This window comes from Chanos chanos, chromosome 1, assembly GCF_902362185.1.
Source record: "Chanos chanos chromosome 1, fChaCha1.1, whole genome shotgun sequence".
NCBI lineage: Eukaryota > Metazoa > Chordata > Actinopteri > Gonorynchiformes > Chanidae > Chanos > Chanos chanos.
In genome coordinates this window covers 46,103,030-46,126,293 of record NC_044495.1, presented here as the reverse complement: position 1 = coordinate 46,126,293, position 23,264 = coordinate 46,103,030, and the positions used below count along the sequence as shown (strand labels likewise).

The 23,264-nt window shown below is 44.1% G+C and overlaps 1 protein-coding gene across 1 annotated transcript in view; it reads left to right on the top strand.

The window, feature by feature from the left end:
- The window catches only part of hip1rb (huntingtin interacting protein 1 related b), a 34,304-nt gene extending 14,045 nt beyond the window's left edge, over positions 1 to 20,259 (top strand). Inside the window, exons 2-31 of the mRNA XM_030794438.1 lie at positions 383 to 446; positions 1,050 to 1,192; positions 2,036 to 2,092; positions 2,372 to 2,458; positions 3,658 to 3,734; positions 4,912 to 4,973; positions 6,285 to 6,425; positions 7,352 to 7,409; positions 7,997 to 8,072; positions 8,571 to 8,735; positions 9,211 to 9,263; positions 9,662 to 9,734; positions 10,737 to 10,920; positions 11,164 to 11,252; positions 11,411 to 11,527; positions 11,675 to 11,776; positions 12,341 to 12,535; positions 12,814 to 12,961; positions 15,243 to 15,329; positions 15,629 to 15,736; positions 15,899 to 16,035; positions 16,469 to 16,579; positions 17,014 to 17,072; positions 17,636 to 17,666; positions 17,857 to 17,919; positions 18,233 to 18,333; positions 18,598 to 18,703; positions 19,055 to 19,178; positions 19,771 to 19,832; positions 20,014 to 20,259. Of these exons, the coding sequence (XP_030650298.1) occupies positions 383 to 446; positions 1,050 to 1,192; positions 2,036 to 2,092; positions 2,372 to 2,458; positions 3,658 to 3,734; positions 4,912 to 4,973; positions 6,285 to 6,425; positions 7,352 to 7,409; positions 7,997 to 8,072; positions 8,571 to 8,735; positions 9,211 to 9,263; positions 9,662 to 9,734; positions 10,737 to 10,920; positions 11,164 to 11,252; positions 11,411 to 11,527; positions 11,675 to 11,776; positions 12,341 to 12,535; positions 12,814 to 12,961; positions 15,243 to 15,329; positions 15,629 to 15,736; positions 15,899 to 16,035; positions 16,469 to 16,579; positions 17,014 to 17,072; positions 17,636 to 17,666; positions 17,857 to 17,919; positions 18,233 to 18,333; positions 18,598 to 18,703; positions 19,055 to 19,178; positions 19,771 to 19,832; positions 20,014 to 20,259 (3,126 nt within the window). The remainder of the gene's footprint in view (positions 1 to 382; positions 447 to 1,049; positions 1,193 to 2,035; positions 2,093 to 2,371; positions 2,459 to 3,657; positions 3,735 to 4,911; positions 4,974 to 6,284; positions 6,426 to 7,351; positions 7,410 to 7,996; positions 8,073 to 8,570; positions 8,736 to 9,210; positions 9,264 to 9,661; positions 9,735 to 10,736; positions 10,921 to 11,163; positions 11,253 to 11,410; positions 11,528 to 11,674; positions 11,777 to 12,340; positions 12,536 to 12,813; positions 12,962 to 15,242; positions 15,330 to 15,628; positions 15,737 to 15,898; positions 16,036 to 16,468; positions 16,580 to 17,013; positions 17,073 to 17,635; positions 17,667 to 17,856; positions 17,920 to 18,232; positions 18,334 to 18,597; positions 18,704 to 19,054; positions 19,179 to 19,770; positions 19,833 to 20,013) is intronic.
- Positions 20,260 to 23,264: the final 3,005 nt, after the last annotated feature.

Here is a 23,264-nt window from a genome sequence, read left to right as displayed (position 1 = left end):
ACTCAGGCTCAGCTGGATCTCACTCCACACCACTCGCTGACTGGTGTTTTACTTCATCCCTGGCCATTTGTTTTCCTTTAGAAGGTTTTCAGTGTGATAAGAGGTTTATCTTGCTGAAGTATTTTTTTCTGTAAAATATCCTGAGCACTTCTTTAATCACATTTGAAGCTATTTTGTCTGAAATATGAAGAAAGAGGAAGAAAGATGCATGTTTGGATGTTAAGTTACTGAAGCAGTCAAAACTAGATATGATGTAACTCACAAGCAAGTTGGACAACTGGTCATTCACTTTTTTAAAGTCTTAACAGGTTTTTCGGGAAACCCGTGGCTAATCTCTGTGTTTCTGTGTCTCTCTGTCTGTCTCTGCGTGTCCTGTCTCCAGCTCAGCAGTATCAGTAAAGCCATTAACTCCACAGAGACGCCAGTGAAGGAGAAACATGCACGCCGTATCCTTGACTGTCTGATCACAAACAGTCTGTGAATCAGCATTATCTCAGCAAACCAATACTCAAAAATCAGCATTATCTCAGCAAACCAATACTCAAAATCAACATTATCTCAGCAAACCAATACACAAAAATCAGCATTATCTCAGCAAACCAATACTCAAAAATCAGCATTATCTCAGCAAACCAATACTCAAAAAACAGCATTATCTCAGCAAACCAATACACAAAAATCAGCATTATCTCAGCAAACCAATACTCAAAAATCAGCATTATCTCAGCAAACCAATACACAAAAATCACTGAACACTGACCTCACTGAACACTGACCAGGTTCAGATCTGCTCTGTGTCATTCACTCTGCTCTTATATACATGTTTCTTTAGCTGGGAATGATTGACATTTCTGGAGCTTACATGATTAAGAATAGGATATTGGAGGACATTTTCAATTCTGCGTTGTGGAAAATTCACAGGAGCTTGGTTTGAAAGTGCTAATCAGCATTACGGACTGTAATAGATTTTAGCACTGGTTTGTTGTTTGTTGTGTTGCATGTTTGTTTTTTGGAGTTTTTTTTGTTTTTTTCCTTGACCACCTGTGCAGGCATTATCCTGGGCACTCACAGAGAAAAGGGGGCATATACCTTTTGGTCGTACGCGATTGGTCTACCGCTGCCCAGCAGCGCCGTCCTCAGCTGGAAATTCTGTCATGTCCTGCACAAAATCCTGCGAGATGGCCACCACAATGTAAGAGTCTTTACACACACTCTGTATAACCCTACTCACCACTCACTTCACCCACTCACTCATACTCACCTCTTAGCTTTGTATGGGTGTGAGTGTGGTTTGGCTTGCCTGGAGAAGAGGGTAAAACATAATGAAGTGAAACCATAATGATAGCCCCCAGGCCAGTTAGTTTTCATCAGGAAAAAACATGCTTGGCTCGGTTTTGGTGAATAGCGTCTGTTTTCAACATGAAGTGATCTTGAGCAATCACAGTGGAAATGTACAAAAAGCACACATGTAGGTTCAGCGGTAATGATGTGCATTTTTTTTTAGAACAGTCTCACTGTGAATGTTACTTTTATCTGCTGGGCTCTTCTCCTTTATTCTTTTTCCTTGTCCTTATTTCACACCGTTGTCTGGATCTTGACTTTCTGAGGTTCCACTTGACAGCACATTTTCAGCCTAAAACCAGCCTAGGAATCGCTGATTGCATGAATTGATTATGTTAACAAAGAGCTAGGTGACTGGCGAATGGCTTACAGGGAAAATGGATTTTGCTCTGTATAGACACCATTTGGAAAAGGGCGGTGAGATTTGACGTCCTTACTATCTCTACAGTTTCCTTTTTTTCTTCTACTTTACGCATTCTTAACGCTTTCTTTAGCTTTCCTGATTGCTCTTAATCGGACCCTTGTTCTGTAGGCAACTCTCTTTTTCTTTCTTTCCTCATGTTTCGTGCTCAGATAGGCACTTCTCACATACTTTTTGTCTCTTCTTCATGATTAGCTGTAGTGTGTCAGGTGATGTGTGAATCCCGTTTGTGACTCCTTTGGCATTTTGTTTATCCCTCTTTTCCCTCTCCAGAGCTTACAGGACTGCATGAGGCATCACAGTAACATTGTGGAGATGGGAGTAATGTGGGTAAGTGCACGTTTGATCTACTGCGGCAGTGAATCGGACAGGAATGGACAAACCAGGATTTTGTCTGCAGAAGTGTGTGTGTCTAGCAGGCAACATCTCAGATGGACAGAGTATTTGAGACACAGAGAACTCTTGAAATGCAGTCTGATATTTCATTAATTTGATGAAGTTTTTAGGGCCGTATATTTCTCTGAGAAATCTCCGTAGATATACAAGAGGCGCTGAATGACAGTGTGATGTAAAAGATGGATTAACGTGCATTCGTTTGTGTGGTTTCAGGGAAATCTACGTGACAAATATGGCTATGGTCAGCTGGTGTCTCTGTATTCCAAACTCCTCTGCACCAAGCTGAAGTTTCACACTAAGGTGAGAGCAGGGCTGAGAGCTGAGCCCTCTTTTAAAACCTCTCTAAACAGTGATAATAATGATGCGGGTTAGGTGGCTGTGGATATGTTGGGAACAATAACTGAACCTGAGCTCCTTAGTACTATGTATCAGCTTCGTTAAGGAGTATTGCTGACCTCACCCCTCACTGTCACCCCTCACCTTCTAAGATAAATATGACTACGCTGTCTTGTGTCGTATTTGCCCTCGCATCCATAACCATGACAGGCCTGGTCTCCAATGATAACCAAGCCCAGTACCGTAATAGCTGTGACTGCAGGGATCTCCAGCTTCACACATTCAGTTTCTTTCTCACGAATGAGTTTAGGCACAGCCAGAATATCCACACCGCAGTTCAGATTGCCAGAGAATCTATGACCAATAACCAGATCCTTCTGATTTCTCAGCACCTGTCACTGATGCCCTCAGATAAAACACTAATACTGATTATTGCATCAGTAGCTCAGTGTTAGTGGCCCAGTGGTGCCTGTGCTTTGTCACACTGCTGAGGTCAAGCACTTGTCCGGCTCCACACATTCACCATTACAGCGTTATCCTTTCATCAGTTACAGCCTATTATGGCAGCTCAAACTGACAGACAGGCTAAAAAACTTAACAGCCGTGCCCCCAGAGGGTGTAAGATCTGCCAGAGCTGGCACATCTCTCCCCTCAGCTGGGCCATCCTCTGGGCCATCAGACCCCTCATGCCCCCCTCCCCCGCTCACCCTCCTCCAGCCACTGCCCTATGTTCAGGTCACTGTCCACAAAAACCCTGTCAGATGGCATTTTCCCTGCTGCAGCCAAGACTTTCAGTTCTCAATACTAGCTCTCTGCATTATCCGGCTGTCTTTAAGATGTGCCACTGATCGTGTGTGTGTGTGTGTTGCTGATTGTGCGTGTGTGTCATTGTGGTAGGAGTAAGCGAAACAAATTTCTCTGGCCTGGTGTGATTATTAAAGAATCTAATCTAATCTAAATGGGGGAAAAAAACAAGCTGTGTATCTTCATACCAGACAAATAACTTCAAGCTGAAGTATGCATATTTCCTGTCCTTTGTTCCATTTTCACAATTGGATGAAAGGAGAGAATAGGGTGAATGGGGTGGGACATAGGGAAAGGAATGATAAAACAAAAGTGTCTGTCTGAGGTAAGTGAACGGAATTTCCTCCTTCTCTTCACAGCACACTGAAATCCGGCCCAACCTGGAAGCTTCAGACGAGCTTCTGGAACGCACTGCTGGAACGGATATCAACAACGTGTATGTTACTCCACGATTCATTGCTTCTCTCGCTCTTTGTCTCTCCCTATCTAACACTCTGTGTGTTAACCCAGTCAAATTAAATAATATCATTTCCAAAAAAAGATGAAGCAAAGCTCTCCCCCCCAACACACACACACACACACACATATATCATGCACATCTCACACACACACCCAGAGTTTCACACTTTCCTGTCACCATTCCTCTCCCAGCATGTCTCTGTCTCTGAAAAGAGTTGAAGGGAGAGGTACCATCAGGCACAACCTAAATTGTGTTGTCCACACAGTTATGGTTGGACACAATTTTCATCCGTTTTGTCAGAACAGAACGGGCCTTGTGCCAAGCATAGCTTATGAATACTAACTGTCTCGTGGTCTGGAAAAGTGTGAATGCGGCCCGGGCACAGGTGAGGCAGTGTAGGCCAGGGACAGGTGACGTAGCAGAGACTTGGACAGAGCTCGTGCTCTGGAGCTGGGAGAGGAGAACAATGGATGATCACGAGGAGATGTGCAGTGTTAGGTTTCTCCTCTCTGTTACTCGTTAGCCTGGATGGAGGAGTTTGGTTTCTCACTGAAAGACTCAGGTGTCTTTGTTCCCTTAACTCCTGCTGCACTGGCCCCTGTGCTGGGACTGGGAGACTCACACTTTGAATGCTAACTCATTAAATATCAACTGGTGCCCATTTTTACACTGTCTGATAAAATTCTCAATCTGAATGAGGATTTTTTTCTCTTTGAGTGTGTTGGTTCCTGTGGGATGTGTGAACTAAGGACATGATCACTCAGAATTGGCTCCATTTTCAAACTGCTAATTTGGCTTCTAGCAGCAGTTTATAGCTACTCTGGTTAGGTTTGCTCTTGATCGCTCTTGCTGAAGATTTTGAAAGAAGTTTCAGATAACAGATAGCCTTTCTCCTGTTTTTAAAGGCTCTTTCTGAACTCTGTAAGCTTTCTCCTGATTTCAAGGGCCCATTTCTCTGAAAGTTTGAAGCATGGTTTCTTTTCCTGGCTGTGTTTGACACAAATTTCCCCCTCCATAGGTTTCAGGTAGCATTTCTTCTGTTTTTAAAGGCTCTTCTTAAACTCTTAAAGCCTTTCTCCCATTTCTAAAGGGACATTTCTGTGAAAATTTGTAGTAGGGTGTCTTTGTCTGACGTGGATTTTCTCTTCCATAGGTTTCAGCTGACCGTGGAGGTGTTTGATTATATGGATGCAGAGTTGCGGCTGGCAGAGACAGGTGAGAATTAACCATCACTTTCCCTTTTCCCTTCGATTCCCGTTTGCTCCGCCACTGTCTCATCGACTTATTAAAATATATGTACATAAACCCCATCAAACACGACAGTTAATAACTTTCTTTGTGCCTTCTGGAGAGTGCAGTAAGTTGCTTAGTGGGAATGTTTCCTGAGTGCTAACACTCCACAGTTAAAAAGCATTATGTCAGTGAACTGTTTGTGTATTTGTGTTATTGGACTAATAATTCACTCTCTGATTGGCTCCTGAGAGACGGTGCGGCCTTGTAAATAATGGACCAGAGTTGGTGAAGGTCAGGGAGAGGAGAGATACGGCCAGCAGCAAAACACTGCCTGCTAGTATGCTGGGAGTGTATTTATACACATGTACCAATATTCTGAATATGAAATGGGAATGCAGCCCATCTTTTCAGTCTGAGATAATGACACAACATAGGGCGCAGTCTCTTTTACAGCTCCATCACCTCCGCCCTGTGTAATACCCACTCCTGTTTCTAAATACGGCAACACTCAGTCTGCTAGTCACTCCCCAGTTAAGGGAATGTTGCACAAAGGGACATTTAAACATGTGTTTCAATTACAAATAAATGTAGGTGTCAGATTTATACGATATTTCAAGAACTTCTTTGATTTTTTTAAATCTTTTTATTTTATCTTAGCTCCACACTGGATCTGGTTTCAGTGTCATTAGGTTCAAGTGCAGCCGCCCTTAAGAGGTTGTGGGGCATTTTAACTTGGTTTAATCAGTCAGCCTGATTTTGACTTCCTGTCATTATGGTTGTGTTGGCCTGAGGAGTAAACTCCCCACCCCCAACACCCCTATCTCTCCTCATCTTATCCGTTCTGCCCATAAACAAATGCCAGCAGTGGAAAACACGGGCCCTTGGACAGGTCTGACGTGTTTTTGACTGGATACAGAAATAACCCGCCCTCTGCAGTGAACAGACACGCCATCTGTCTGTCTAGTCTGTCTCACACACTTATGGAGACAGCTGAAAAGAGTGAGCCATGCCACTCTCTCATGTTTACCTTTGGGCCTTGTGTCATTGTGAATTTTATTATGTGTATTATTATTATTATCATTGCTACTATTATTATTTCATCATCATATTATCAAGAAATATTTTCATATTTCTTTCTACTGTGTGTTATAAACAGTCTTGGCCTTGAACTGCATCTGAGTGTGTGTGTGTGTGTGTCTGCCTTTGTGTCTTGCATCTGTGTGTGCGTGTCTGTCTGTCTTTGTATCTTACGTGTGTGTGTGTGTGTGTGTGTGTGTGTGTGTGTGTGTGCAGTGCTTCGACAGCTCAACACGTCCATTGCCATCTCTACGCTGACGTCTGGACAGTGTCGACTAGCCCCTCTCATCCAGGTCATCCAGGATTGCAGTCACCTCTACCACTACACAGTCAAACTACTGTTCAAGCTACATGCCTGTGAGTTTATACCACTACACATTCAAACTACTGTTCAAGCTACATGCCTGTGAGTTTATACCACTACACAGACAAACTACTATTCAAGCTACATGCCTGCGAGTTTATACCACTACACAGTCAAACTACTGTTCAAGCTACATGCCTGTGAGTTTATACCACTACACAGTCAAACTACTGTTCAAGCTACATGCCTGTGAGTTTATACCACTACACAGACAAACTACTGTTCAAGCTACATGCCTGTGAGTTTATACCACTACACAGTCAAACTACTATTCAAGCTACATGCCTGTGAGTTTATACCACTACACAGTCAAACTACTATTCAAGCTACATGCCTGCGAGTTTATACCACGTCACAGTCAAACTACTATTCAAGCTACATGCCTGTGAGTTTATACCACTACACAGTCAAACTACTGTTCAAGCTACATGCCTGTGAGTGTCACCAGTCTGGAATATTCTGATGATCTGACTGTGCTGCAGCTGACCCACACTTTGTGTATTATCACTGTTATGGTTACTGGAACACAGACACCTTATTCCAAAATGAAAAATACGAGCTCTGTATGCCAATATCTGTGACCCAAAGTGAAGCGTAATTTGTTTGGATGTTCATGAGTAACCCAAGAAGTATTAAAGGAGAGACTCAATACTGACCTAGAAAAATAAAGTATGTTTTCCATCTCCCTTTGTTTCCCTCCTCCTTTAAAAGAAACCCGGGGTTTATTCAGACTCCGTCCTCCCTGCGGCCATAGCACTTCCTCACGCTCTGTATATTGAGTTGGATGACCACTGTGAGGGATCCTGGTCGTTCTGTATTGTGTTGATGGTTATGTATTATCTGTATGAATGTGAGGTGACAGAGCAGTGCAGGTGTGTTTTGACTGAAAGGTTGCATGTTTGTGTGTTCTTCCTCTCAGGTTTGCCAGCGGACACACTGCAAGGTCATCGTGACCGATTTCACGACCAGTTTCACAGGTGGGCACGTAGTGGTGGTGCCTTGTGCCCACACAGGCTCTCCCCACACAGGCTCTCCCCACACAGGCTCTCCCCACACAGGCTCTCCCCACACAGGCTTTCCCCACACAGGCTTTCCCCTGTGTCCTGTGCAAATATGCCAACACTGACTACTACTAAGAGCATGATAATGTAGTCGAGTGGTTTCATCGTAAACTACAGATTAGTCTTGGTCCCAGATTTCCAGGCTGAGTTGAATTAGTCCAGCTGTACAGGAGAAAAATGACATTCTTTCTGTCTAAATGAAACTGTGTGTGTGTGTGTGTGTTTGTGTCTGTAGTGTGCGCAAGCGCGCGCGTGTGTGTTTGTGTCTGTGGTGTGCGCAAGCTTGTGTGTGTGTGTGTTTGTGTGTATTGGGCGCGCAAGCTCGTGTGTGTGTGTCTATGGTGTGCGCAAGCTTGTGTGTGTGTGTGTGTGTGTGTGTGTGTGTGTTTCTATTGAGATGGGGCTGTCTGGTCAGGTGTTTATTGTCTGGTCCCATGTCTTTGCTCTTTCATAACCTCAAATGTGCTCAGTTTGACTTTTTTCCCTTTCTTCTTTTGTTTCAGTCTGAAGACCTTCTTTAACAGGGCCAGAGACATGCTGTACTTCAAAAGGTTGATTCAGATCCCACGACTTCCAGACGTAAGTGGACGAGTCCCCATGACTCTGTTCTGTGATCCTGTCTCTTCCCTGGCATTTCACATCCTGTACACCATCACACATAAAGCGAACACCTGTTCAATGTTCTCCTTCAAACACCATCTACATACTGAGGCCTGAGGATGGGGCCCTGTCCATACATTTATACGTGATTATATTGACACCCCTCTCAGTGAAGTGTCCTCTGCTCTGCGTTACTCTTGCCCGGTAATGATTTTAAGTAGTTTTAAGTTTGATTTCAGATTAAACCATCAAGCCCTCTTTGTAAACAAGTGCGTAATTAGCACAGAACAGTGGAAAAAGATAATGTTCACTTCATCGGTGTTTCTATGTAAAAATGAGTATTTCCATGGCTTGTATCCATCCAGTTTGATTGATCTTCATGGTGTAAGTAACTGATTAGGAAGGGAATCATGTCAATGCTCTCAATCAACATTCCAACCTCAGGATGATGGTCTTTTGTCTGTCCTTGTCTGACAGTCTCCTCCTAACTTCCTGCGGGCGTCTGCCCTGGCTGAGCATGTGAAGCCAATGGTCGTGATCCCTGATGAGGAGGAGCCAGAGGAGCAGGAGGACGATGATCCTGAACCGCTGATTGACGTCAGTGATGGTCCTCAGATGAGCAGCGCGCCAACCCAGCCACAGGTATTACACAGCATCAGTGACAGATCACAGGTAAAACATGATGTCCCTGTCACCGACAGTTATCACCTGAAGTAGCTCACAGGTACAACACAGTGTCGGTGACAGTGGCAGATCACAGGTATGAAACAGCATCAGTGTCAGTGACAGATCACAGGTATGACACAGTGTCAGTGGCAGTGACAGATCACAGGTATGAAATGGCATAAGTGTCAGGGACAGAGTGCTGAATTTCTAAATGATATCCACAGTGAGACACCTGTCCACTCTGACAGGAGACAGTTGTAGCTGCAATTTAGTTTGTCAGTGGTGCAGAGATGGAATTTAAGAGAACATTTAAAACTTACCAACTGAATTTTCTTGTCAACTATTATAAAACATCTGAGATTTTTATGTTAGTGTCTCCCTTCTTCCCAAATCCGTGATGTCATGTATGGATCAACATGATCGCATAACAGTGTTATTTTTCTCCTCACAGGTTGACATTTTTGACCAGGCATTTGGACCACCCAATAATGGATTTGATGACAGGTGATTAAATAAAGAGATCTGTCCCATACTGTGTCTTTGATTCATTTAGTAATCTGTCCCATAGTGTTTCTTTGATTCATTTAGTAATCTGTCCCATACTGTGTCTTTGATTCATTTAGTAATCTGTCCCATAGTGTTTCTTTGATTCGTTTAGTAATCTGTCCCATAGTGTTTCTTTGTTTCATTTAGAAATCTGAGAGTCGAATAAACTCTAAACAGACTTTTATGATGTCCATTATGTTAACAGTTAATATAAATTTTGATGAGATCAAGAACTTGATTAACCAAATTTAATATTATGAGAGGGAGCGCTCCTGAGTCACAGGAAGTGACAGGGGTAGTTTTCATTGCCAGGTCACAGCTTAACTATTTGTCCTTGTGTTTATTCTGTTTCTCAGAGATCTGCAGATAGACAGTTTAAAACAGGAGATTGAGTTGCTGAAAGCTGAGCTGGAGAAGATCAAAGCAGAGGTATGAGTGGGCAGATGAGCTGCTCCAAAATAAATGCAATATAGAGGATCAAAACCCGAGTGAGTCTTTGTGGCTGTGTACTGCACTATTATCTGTACAAAGCACCTTTACCTGCAATGAGACCAGAGTATGTTTGTTCTGAACAGTCAATATTTACACAAGACTTCATTTTAAAATGCCAGGATGTATGTGTGCGTGTGTGCACGCCTGCATGCGTGTGTATGTGTGTGTGTGTGCGCGCGCATGCGCTGCTACTTTGTTGTCCCCATAGGACGATATAAGTACTATGAGTTAATGCAGCACTGGTGAGTATGATGCATGTGTGTGTGTTGTGGTGGTATTGGCCATGGTTTCCACTCTGAGTGAGGAATTTGACAGGTAGGTTAAGAATGGGACAGGAACTCTGTCCAGGTGTCCACAGGCTGTGGTCTGACGTAGTATTTTCATCTGTGTCGGGTTTCACACCTGTATAAAGGCTTTTCTCGGTGATCTGAGCTCAGATTTACCAAAACATTTCATCCCATCTTTATGAAAGACTATAAATAACCTGCATTAGATCATATCAGCCCAAACTCACCTCCTTTTTACATTTATTTTTTACTTTCTTTGTATTGGTCTTCTGCCATCCTCGTCTTCACATTTTGTTCCAAGCACCGAAGGGAGTCCACTCAGGGAGAGTGTAGTTTACACGGGTTTAGACTCATATCTCATTAAAATGATCCCCATGTTTGGAGCTCAAGATTTGAGAATCTGTGCCAGTGACTGAAGGCTGGTCTTTATTTAGCTCTCCCATTGTTAGTGAAAGACTATTCATATTCAGTCCCGCCCGCCCACTGCACACACCTCCTCATATGTCACCGTATCCCAGCGTGCCTCCCAGCGTTCTCCTCCACTGCTCCACTTCACAAATTCATAAACGACCATTTTAAGCATGCACATACAAATAACTACAATTTTTTTTCTTTCTCTCTCTCTCTCTCTCTCTCTCTCTCTGTCTCTCAGGCCCAGCGCTACATCACCCAACTAAAGTCTCAGATAAACAGTCTGGAGGCAGAGTTGGAGGAGCAGCGTGCTCAGAAACAGCGCGCCCTGGTGGAGAACGAGCAGCTCCGCATGGAACTGGAGGCCACCAGACGCCGCAACGCTGAACACGAGAGTGTACAGGCCACCTTTGTCGAGGCTGAGAGTCAGTTTACACACACACACACACACACACACACACACACAGTCTCTGGCACGCTACAGTACACACTCATTTGGTTCCATACCAAAGCACACACAAAGTCCTCCTGAAATGCTTGTTCCCTTAATGGCTCTCTTATGAATACTCGCATACACACCTGAGAAATTCGCCTCTCTCTCTTGCTCTCTCTCTCTCACACACACACACACAGAGGCTGATTTCCTTTCTCTCCTGATTTCCCTGCAGAGAGAGCCCAAGCCACTGAGCTGCGCTATAACAAACTGAAGGAGAAACATGCTGAACTGGTGGCTAACCACGCAGAACTGCTCCGCAAGGTACAACCCTGTCTGTGTGTGTGTGTGTGTGTGACAGAGACAGACAGAGAGAGAGCAGGGGGTGTATTCCTGGTGACTGACTGTTGGCTTTGCATTTCCATTATATGTGTGTGTGCATTTAGGTGAGTGAGTGGTAACATTTCTTTTGTCACATGTAGAGTGCAGACACAGTGAAGATGCTGTCAGCCACACAGCAGACACAGGAGGAGGTGGCCAGAACCAAACAACAGCTCGCCTTCGAAGTGGATCGTATCAAACAGGAGTCTGAGATGAAGGTACACACACGCACATGCACACACGCGCACATGCACATGCACACACACGCGCGCGAGCCCGCCCGCACCTGCATGCTACCACAGTGTTGGCCTTATACTGTTCCTGTTTGAGTTGTGTTTGCTCAGTGTGGTGTTTTGCTGTTGTAGCTGGAGGAGCAGAAGTTTGAGATGGACAAACTGAGGAGAGAACTGGAGGAGAGAATGGCAGAGATTCAGAAGGTCAAAGCCACACTGCAGAGCAGTGAGGAGGTGCAGTTATATTTCTCTGTCATGTCTTTGTGCTTTGTGCTATATAATTTATGTTTTATTATATAAGGCTGAGACAGAGAAGTCTCTAAGTGACATATTCTGTTCCAATACAATTAAATGTAATGTTATGTAATAATGACATCATCAAGGAATGTGGGTGGAGTTTCACACTGTCTGTCATTTTGCATCTTTCTGCAAATTTTCTGATGGTGAAGACATGAGCTACTTGAGTTTCAAAGCTGAACAAGTCATTTAGATTAATAAAACAAGCTTTGGGCGTTGTACAAGCTATGGGCGAAAGGAGGTTCTGCACTTGTGTAGAGATTAATTAACAATCATTAGAACACTGTGTCTGGTTCTGATGCTGATCTGGAGAATCTCTCAGTTTGGTCCTCACTGAATCTGCTCCTTTTAAAGTTAGGGCTCATGTCTGATTTGGCTTTCAGTATTCAAACAGTTATGTGCTTACTGTGTCTGTGTGCACGTGTGTGTGTACGTGTGTGTGTGTACGTGTGTGTGTGTACGTGTGTGTGTGTCCGTGTGTGTGTGTTTGCTCCACACCAGGTGGGTAAAGAGATAAACAGCTCCATGACAGCCCTGCAGGCGGAGAAGGAGAGACTGATGCGCTGTGTGAGTGAGAAAGAAGCTGAACTCTCCTCTTTGAAACAGAGCGCCCAGCTCAAAGAGTCCTCCCTACAGCAGGAGAGAGACAGGAGCACTAAGGAGCTGGGAGAACTGCAGAGCAAACTCAGAGAGAAGGTAACAAAGAGAGCACCTACTCAGAACACTTGTGTAAGGTTAAACAGTGAATTTAATAGTGATGACAATGGAAGAGGCCCCTAGTACTATCTCTGAATGTGTGCGTGTGTGCCTGTGTGTGTGTGTGCCTGTGTGTGCCCGGTGTGTGCCCGGTGTGTGCCTGTGTGTGCGCCTGTGTGTGCGCCTGTGTGTGTGTGTGTGTGTGTGTGTGTGTGTGTGTGTGTGTGTGTGTGTGTGTGTGTGCGTGCGTGCCTGTGTGTGCATGTGTGTGTGTGTAGTCGAATCGGGAGGAGCAGCTGCAGCAGAAGATGTTGGAGGAGCAGTTCTCTCTGCTGCTGGGTACGGTGACAGAGGCTGAGAGCATTATACAGGATGCTGTGGCCAAACTGGACGACCCACTGCACGTCCGCTGTACCAGCTCTCCAGGTACAGCCTAATATACGCTACCCTACTACACATAATAATAACACACACTCCATAGTCAAATACACTACCCTACTACACACAATAATAATACACACTCCATAGTCAAATACACTACCCTACTACACATAATAATAACACACACTCCATAGTCAAATACACTACCCTGCTACACATAATAATAACACACACTCCATAGTCAAATACACTACCCTACTACACATAATAATAACACACACTCCATAGTCAAATACACTACCCTACTACACATAATAATAACACACACTCCATAGTCAAATACACTACCCTACTACACATAATAATAACACACACTCCATAGTCAAATACACTACCCTGCTACACATAATAATAACACACACTCCATAGTCAAATACACTACCCTGCTACACATAATAATAACACACACTCCATAGTCAAATACACTACCCTACTACACATAATAATAACACACACTCCATAGTCAAATACACTATCCTACTACACATAATAATAATACACACTCTATAGTCAAATACACTACCCTACTACACATAATAATAATAACACACACTCCATAGTCAAATACACTACCCTACTACACATAATAATAACACACACTCCATAGTCAAATACACTATCCTACTACACATAATAATAACACACACTCTATAGTCAAATACACTACCCTACAACACATAATAATAACACACACTCCATAGTCAAATACACTATCCTACTACACATAATAATAACACACACTCTATAGTCAAATACACTACCCTACTACACATAATAATAATACACACTCCATAGTCAAATACACTACCCTACAACACATAATAATAACACGCACAAAATAATAACACACACTCTATAGTCAAACAAGCTACCTCACTACGGATTGTTACGTATTATCCCCATGTCTCAGGCCAGAAATAGTACTGCAGTGACAGTCTTAAGAGTGAAGATGGTTTAATACGACAAATAAAGCTTTTGTGACACCACAGCCCAGTTCACCCTAGCACAGAGTACCGCCCGGTTCGCCCTAGCACAGAGTACCGCCCGGTTCGCCCTAGCACAGAGTACTGCCCGGTTCGCCCTAGCACAGAGTACTGCCCGGTTCATCCTAGCACAGAGTACCGCTCGGTTCGCCCTAGCACAGAGTACCGCCCGGTTCGCCCTAGCACAGAGTACCGCCCGGTTCGCCCTAGCACAGACTACCCCCCGGTTCGCCCTAGCACAGAGTACCCCCCGGTTCGCCCTAGCACAGAGTACCGCCCGGTTCGCCCTAGCACAGAGTACCGCCCGGTTCGCCCTAGCACAGAGTACCGCCCGGTTCGCCCTAGCACAGACTACCCCCCGGTTCGCCCTAGCACAGAGTACCGCTCGGTTCGCCCTAGCACAGAGTACCCCCCGGTTCGCCCTAGCACAGAGTACCCCCCGGTTCACCCTAGCACAGAGTACCCCCCGGTTCGCCCTAGCACAGAGTACCGCCCGGTTCGCCCTAGCACAGAGTACCCCCAGGTTCATCCTAGCACAGAGTACCCCCCGGTTCGCCCTAGCACAGAGTACCCCCCCGGTTCGCCCTAGCACAGAGTACCGCCCGGTTCGCCCTAGCACAGACTACCGCCCGGTTCGCCCTAGCACAGAGTACCGCCCGGTTCCCCCCAGCACAGAGTACCCCCCGGTTCGCCCTAGCACAGAGTACCCCCCGGTTCACCCTAGCACAGAGTACCGCACAGGTTCTCAAGACAGTGGTTTAAGTGCACTGCATATAAGAGAACAGGAGGCAGTAAAGCAATAGAACAAACTGTACCGTCATCATACAGAGATACGGACATGGGCTGTTGACTGGATACTGTATGTATAGGGTTATATATATTTTGCAGTGAAGTGCAGCTGAAATGCCATGTGTGGCATCCAGGCCTGAAGCCAGCTCCACATGACTAGGATGAAATGGTTACTGAGAATGAACTCTTCACCCCCCTGATCCCAGTCTAGGTCAGAGGTCACAGAGTATGTGACTTGCGGCCTTCATGCTGTCAATGGCCCCTCCAAATCAGGAACTAACACATTCCACCACACCAACTCAGCAAGGACATACTAAAACATACTAAAGCACCCCGTTTTTGCTGTTTCGGTCAAGTTTACCAAGGAATTTGACTGCCTTTTTATTTCAAAATAACATGAGGTCAAAGTGTGGTGAGTTGTCGTAAAACTCTGCTTTTGTTCTGTAGCAGTGTCTGAATGAGTGTGTCTATGGCTTGTCTCCTGTGTGAATCAGATTACCTGATCAGCAGAGCTGAGGCCACGCTCACTTCCATTGACAAAGTGCAGAAAGGTCATGCCGACTATCTGAAGAATATGAGTGGTGAGTGCCCGTCACCTTTCACCTTTCATGGTCCAGGTGTCACTGTACGATTGTGAAATGCAGTGACCTCTGGCCTTGCTGATTTATACCATGGACATACTGAATGAATGATTTAGCTGCAGCTGTGTAAATGGGCTTGTGTGTCTGTGTGTGTGTTCATGTCTGTGTATGTATGTATGTATGTATGTGTGTGCGTGCGTGCGTGTGTGTGTGTGTGTGTGTTTGCGTGTGTGTGTGTTTGCGTGTGTGTGTGTGTGTTTGCGTGTGTGTGTGTGCGTGTGTGTGTGTGTGTGTTTCAGATGCTGGTGGCCTGCTCAGGGCTCTTACTCAGTTTTCTCATCTCACCGCTGACACCATCATCAATGGCAGTGCTACAGCTCACATGGCACCAACAGACCACGCCGACCGTAAGAACTCACACACACTCATATACACACACTCACTCACACGTATATACACACTCGCTCACACATATACACTCACAGAATCATCTCACACAATGAAATGAAGACAGAATTTGTTTGCCTAAACAGGTGTGTATGTGTGTGCGTGTGCGTGTATGTATACAGGCCTGACAGAGAACTGCAGGTCGTGTGGAACACAAAGTCTGCAGTTCCTCAGAGAGCTGAAGTCTAAAGCCAGTCTAAAGGGAGCTGACCCTGCTTCTATCCGCATAGTTATACAGAAGATTCTCCAGCTGGGGCAGGTCTGTTCTCTCTTTTTATTTCTCTCTCTCTCCCTCTCTTCTCTCTCTGTCTACCTCTCTCTCTATTTCTCTCCCTTTCTCTCTCCCTCTCCCCCACTCTTTTTCTCTCCCTCTCTCTCTATTTCTCTACCATGCTCTCTCTATCACTGACACTCATTTGACTCATCAACTTGACTCAAAAAAATGAACTGAAAATAAAGTTGAGTTTTTCCTACATGTGATGAAATGATCAGCATCCCATCCTTTAAGCATCTCTCTCTCTCTTTCCTCTTTTTCTCTTTCTCTCTCTCTCTCTCTCTCTCTCTCTCTTTCTCTTTCTCTCCCTCTCTCTCTCTTTCTCTTTCTCTTTCTCTTTCTCTCTCTCTCTCTCTCTCTCTCTCTCTCCCCCCCCCCCCCCCTCTTTTTCTCTCTCTCTTCTCTGTGCCGTGTACAGGAGCTGCGGCCTAAAGGCATGGATGTTGGGAAGGAGGAGTTGGGAGATCTGGTGGATAAGGAGATGGCGGCCACCTCGGCGGCCATTGAGGAGGCCGTGAGGAGAATAGATGTGAGTAATGAATGTGAGACAGGGTGAAAATATTTATCACTCCTTCATCATATTTAATTCTCACCATCACCGCTGTCTGAGTTTACCACTGTCATTACATCAGCATAACTGAGTTTTCATTATTGAGTATTCCAACACGAACCTGAAAACTCTTGAAAATATGCTTTATTCTGATTCACTGCTCTGAAACACAGCACATAGTTTGGAATAATGTCTGAGGTATCGGTTTTATTTTCCATTGTTTTATTTTTTTTTTTATTTGAGTCGTGGAGTTTCAGTGTTAAGATGGTTAATGCGGTTGAGGGCAGGCTGTGAAACCGTTAGTGATCCTGTCTGTTAGAGGTGACTGGGTTACGGTTATGATCGCTTTTTGACACGTTCACTCCCATCTGAGCTGTGTGTGTGTGTGTGTGTGTGTGTGTGTGTGTGTGTAGGAAATGATGAACCAGGCCAGGAGGGACACGCAGGGGGTGAAGCTGGAGGTCAATGAGAGGTCAGTGAGGTTTTGGTGTTAAGGCGTTTTGTGTTAAGTTAGTTTCAGTCACAGCCAAGGAGATGCTGTCTGAACCACTCTGCCACATGCACAGTCTTAATGCAGTGACTCTACTCCTCTGTATGGAAAAATAAAACATTTTACATAAAGTATCTAGAGTAGAAAACAGTTTTAAATAGAATATTTAGAATACAAAATATTTCAAATAAAATATTTAGAAAAGAATTTCAAATAGAATATTTGGAATAGAAAAGAATTTTACATAAAATATTTAGAAAGAAAAGAATGTTAAATAGAATATTTAGAACAGGAATTATAAATAGAATATTCAGAATAGGAAAGAATTTTAAATAGAATATTTTGTGTCACGAAATGCACCCAGAACAGTAACCAGTTGATGCTTAGGTTCGCGTTCCCATGGAGATGAAACCCCTCCCACAGCAGAGTACACTGCTCTTTCATCACCTCACTTGTTTGTGTAACTTTGATAAAATATGACATTTATAGCAGCACTCCTGTTTGTGTTCTCGTTTTTACTTTATGTGTGTTTTTTTCTGTTGTAGGATTCTCAACAACTGTACTGACCTGATGAAGGTACGGCCACTGTGTCATCTGAAGAAATGGTCACCTGAAATTCATTTTAATATTTTACTGAACGTACTAATGATTTTACTGCCCTCCTCTCCCCTTCTCTCCTCTCATCTCCCCTTCTCTCCTCTCTGCTCCCCTCCTCTCTTCTCCCCTTCTCTCCTCTCCTCTCTTCTCCTCTCTCCTCTCACTGTAGGCGATCCGTATGCTTGTGGTGGCCTCCACAGATCTGCAGAAGGAGATTGTAGAGGGTGGAAGGGTAAAACACTCTGTCTGTCTGTCACAGTGCTGAAGTACTTTCTCCCAGGATTCTTTTATTATTTAATTTCATTTCATTAAAAAAAAACACCTGTTCTGAATAGTATGGAATAAGCAGTGTTATTCATTGTTGTCTAATGAGACAGTGGTTTGTCTGTTTTGTGAGACAGTAAAATGAAAAGCTCTCCAGGACATTTGTGGTTGGTGTGTGTGTGTGTGTGTGTGTGTGTGTGTGTGCGTGCACTCGTGCGTGTGTGTGCATGTGTGTGTGCGTGTGTGTGGAGTGTTAAAACCTTGATGTCTGTCCTGTGTAGGGGGCAGCCACTGTGAGGGAGTTCTACGCCCGAAACTCTCGCTGGACTGAGGGTCTCATCTCTGCCTCCAAGGCTGTGGGATGGGGGGCCACACAGATGGTGTAAGTATGAACAATCTGTGTGTTTGTGTGTGTTTGTGTTTGTGTAACTGTGTACACTATACGAATGTAGGACTAATAAACTGTAATGTACTGTAGTGTACTTTTGACACATCCCATCATTCACTTACCGGAAATTCACCACCACTTGTCATTGTTCCATCCAGACCACTGAGAGACAGTCACCCAGGACTGCCACACACACATTCACATGCTCTTGCACACACAAATGCAGCAGAATTTGCTAACCCTCTCTCTCTCTCTCAGGGACTCTGCTGATAAAGTGGTCTTACACACAGGGAAGTACGAGGAGCTCATCGTCTGTTCCCATGAGATCGCTGCCAGTACTGCCCAGCTCGTTGCTGCCTCCAAGGTCTGATCTCCACCTCCCCTCTGTTTGCACCTCCCCTCTGTTTGCACCTCCCCTCTGTTCGCGCCTCGCCTCCACTGCACCTCCCCTGTATGTCACACCCCCCCATGTCACATCCCCTTTGCTGCACTTCTTCTCCACTTCAGCTCCGCTCTACTTCACCTCTGTCTGTCTCATGTGGAAATAGAGCATCAGCCTCTATCATATGTAGAACTAAAGTGTGTGAAGAATTTGACACAGTGTAGGAACGTTTTTTTGATGCTGTCTGGTCTCTGTATCTGTATGTATCTGTGTGCGCATGTGTGCATGCGTGCATGTGTGTGTGTGTGTGTGTGTGTGTGTGTGTGTGTGTAGGTGAAAGCAGACAGAGGCAGTAAGCGATTGAGCACCCTGCAGCAGGCCTCCCGTTATGTTAATGAGATGGCCGCTAATCTAGTGGCCTCCACCAAGACTGGCCAGGAACAGATCGAGGACAAGGGTACGTGTGTCAGCTGTGTCATGGTGTGGGGCAGAAGACCGGGCCCTCTCTGACCCGGAGGAGAGGACCAGGCCTACATTCTGATCCCTTTGGCATTGTCATAGTACCAGTCAGACCTACACTGTTTTTCCAATGGCTATGCTTGTTTGGGATATTAAAAGTAGGAATCTTTGCAAGCCAAAAATGTAGATGTGACTCAGTAGAATGGCCATCAGGATCTGAATCTGAGAAACTGAAACCAGCAGAGTTGTCTGATGTTTTCTGGTCTGTCGAATATCACCATGTACAAAGGTAGACCCGCAAAAATCCGGACCTTTTAGGCTGTGTTTCTGGTGTGACTGGGCTGTAGTGTTTATAGACTGTGTGTCTGGTCTGACTGGGCTGTAGTGTTTATAGACTGTATGACTGGTCTGACTGGGCTGTAGTGTTTATAGACTGTGTGTCTGGTCTGACTGGGCTGTAGTGTTTATGGCATTGATCTCAGTATTAACGGACTGTATCAGCCTGATGAGTGGGATGTAAACTGTGTTTGGCGTGAATGCATGATTGTGAAACCTCTATGTTTGTATTCTTCTCTCTGCTCAATACACAGACACTATGGACTTCTCAGGCATGTCTCTCATCAAACTGAAAAAGGAGGAAATGGAGTCACAGGTATGTGTCCTTAGTGTATGTGTGTGTGTGTGTGTCTTTAGATTGTTTGTGTAAGTGTATGTCAGTGTAAGTATCTGTGTGTGTGTCTGTTTCTGTGTCTTTAGACTGTGTGCGTGCGTGGGTGTGTGTGATGCTGTAGAGTGTCTCTGTCCTCTGACCCTGCTCTGCTGTATGCTCTTAGGTGAAGGTGCTGGAGCTGGAGTCTATGCTGGATAATGAGCGTCTGCGTCTGGGCGAACTCAGGAAGAAACATTATGAGATCGCTGGGGTCCCACTTGACCAGCTCTCTGAGGACAACAGCTTGGCTGGCCCCGTGGCCAAACCTGCCCCCTCTTCCCCAAAACCCTCTAAACCTGCTCTTATGAAGAAACCAGCCCTCGCCCAAAAACCCAATATCCCTCCCAAAACCACCGTAAGACCCTTATGATGCCTTTACATGCATGCTCATTCAAAGGTTTTAAATTTATAATATTGTCCTTAGTTTTGACTTGATTTGGGCAGCCGTGGTCTGAAGGGTAGAGAACCGGGCTTGTGACTGGAGGGTTGCCGGTTCGATTCCCAGGCCCAACATCCACGGCTGTGTGCCCTTGAGCAAGGCACTTAACCCCAATGCTCCCCGGGCGCTCACCAAGGAAGGCTGCCCACTGCTCCTGCGTCTGGTGTGTGTGTTCACTACTGGTGTATCGGATGGGTTAAATGCAGAGGACTAATTCACTGCTCACTTCACAGTGTGTGTGTGCAATCACTGAAACTTAACTTAAAATATGAGCTTTAGGTTTTTGGTCATTGGTTGTAACCAGACCCTGATAATTAGAGTTGTGTGATGTTGCCCTGTATCCTACGGGTCAGTATGGTACATAATTGCATATTAAGAATGGGTTGGAATTCTTTGACTCCAGTATCCTTATGCAAATAGGCTCTTCAAATGCACATTCAGCCAGCTCTCATGATTCTGTCATTTTAAAATCTTTTTTTGTAATCTAAGTAATCTAATTTTGTAATCTAATCTTTTTCCTGTTTTAAAACTTTTTTAAAAATTTAAAAATGGACATTTCCTCCCCTTTGTTTTACAGTTTAGGTGAACGAATCCCAGCGGAGGGCAGAGGGTTTTTGAAGAATCCAGAATGGACTTACATTCTTCAACGGGGTTTTCTTTTAAAATTCCCTTTAGGACAAATTTTTACCCTTTCCCTTTTTTGTGCCTCATATTCTACCAGACTCTTATTCTACCAGACTCTTTAGTCAACAGAACACTGTTTCTGTCTGTCCTGTCTGAGTTTCATAACACTGTTTGCCTCAAAATGACACTCTTTTACTTTGATTGTTTGATAGAGGGCGGCATAAATAGGAAAGTTGATGTATTTAAACACACATTGAGTTATGTTCGAAGAGCTTTCATAAACTCTTTTTCATTTACATGTCACAGTTCAGCACAATGGATATGAAGCGTTCATCTCAGACTGCAGACTGTTTTTAATGAGGAGTGGACTATCACTGCTCAGATATGAATTAGACAAACACAGAAACACTAGTGATAACAGACAAAAATTAAATGGATGGTATTTTTGGTTTCTTTTATTGTTTTGCACATTTTCCACTCTAAGGGTTTCTTGAGTTCATGTTTTTTAGGTTGGCTTGTGGGTGGGGTGCAGCTTAGTGAAGTGTCACTTTCGTCTGTCTGTCTCTCTCTTGTTCTATGTGACTGCATTCTTCCTCTTCTGGTTGACTGAGATAAACTGACTGTGTGAACGTATATGAATCCATCATGCTGAATTGTATATTCCACTATTCAAACATATTTTCATGATTTACTCCACACTCTAACTCTGCATCTTCCTCCCTCTCTCATATATCAGATTTGTATTTGATACCCTTTGAATATAATTTGGAATTAAAGGAACTATTCATGTTTTGTTGTTTGGATTGGATAGGAAAGTCATCTGCTCCAGGTCACTTGAGCTGAGCAGATGGCTTTTTCAGACAACTCTGTTAGAGTTTTGCAAACAACTCTGTTACCTCTATAATGGAGGTGTGCTAAAAGCAAATGTCTTTTCTTTTTGGATCATAGAATAGTTTAGGGAAATGTGCCTTGTTCTTGGAAACAAGTTATTTTAATTGATTTCTGCTACCATTTCCATTCTTCCCGCTACATGTTTCAACTATATACAACTGTCAGTTTCCTTAGAGTGATGAACAAATGAATGCACACACATGCACACATACATCCACTGAATATATAGACCGTATTATCCATATGATTGTTGATAACTGCCTTTGGAAAAATGTCACTTTTGGGTTTTTGTTCCAATCTGAGATTTCTTTTTTTTTTTTTCTTATCATGGATAACTGTGTTGGACAGGATCATAGACACTTGGATCAGCTGTCTGGAGTATAGGTTGATGAATCAAACCATTCTGTTCCTTTTCTTTTATGATTTTAATGTTGACCATAAGAAGTGTCTGACGTCTTTTTACTGATGTCTTTTTTTTCTTCTTTAGTTAAAGCGTATGTGGGTGTGGTGGAAGAGAATTCTAGAATGCTGTGCATATCTACTGAACACCGCATGTGTGTAATCTCTTGTTTTTGGGGTGGCTTTTTACTTTCGTTCATTCTCCTCTGTCTTTGTAAGGTCAGTCTTTATGTGCCCAGACCTATTCATTTATTTTACTTAAGACCGACTTTGGGTCCATGTAATAAATGTAAATGTCTAATATTAATAAATGTTTATGAAGAAACGTTTCTTGTCCTTGTTCCATATTTTAGATTAATTTCGTACAACCAGATTTTGGAACTGAGTATAATGAGTTTCATATGGGGAATCCTACATTAACACGCGCGTGGAATTTTAGTTGCTCAATTACGCGCAGGCTTTCGTTCCAATTTTAACTACTGTATCTAATGAACGCGTACTTTGAATGATGTGTATTACTGGTATTTTACGTCGGACAGGTCGCTGTCGTACTACCAGTTTCCCAAAAGCAACTGAAAAACTTGCTCTGTGTTAAAATTTCGGGGGAGCAGTACATGATGGATGTTTGTGAGAGGTGCCGATTAGTAAGACCAGTACATCATGTTCTTCTGTACACAACCGCCATAGCTCTGAACAATCGCAGGAACCCCTCTTGCATAGGTCGTAGTGTGTAGACACGACCCTCCGGCAACGGTGCTGTTGAAAGCAGACATGCGCACTGTCCGTCTTTCCCCAAGACAAGGATAGTCTTGAAGTACTGCAAACTCAAGGCAGGGGTGTTTTCCCAACCTTGCCGACTTGAGTGCAGTTGAAATGGCCACAAATCGAAAATGGACGAACCGAGAGGAAACTGGATGTAAACTTGAAGTTCACTTCGCATGGCTGAAGTGAATCGTTGTGGTGTATCAGTGTGTGGACTCTTAAGAACTGGAGAAGCTAGCCAAAGTGCATGGAATACTACT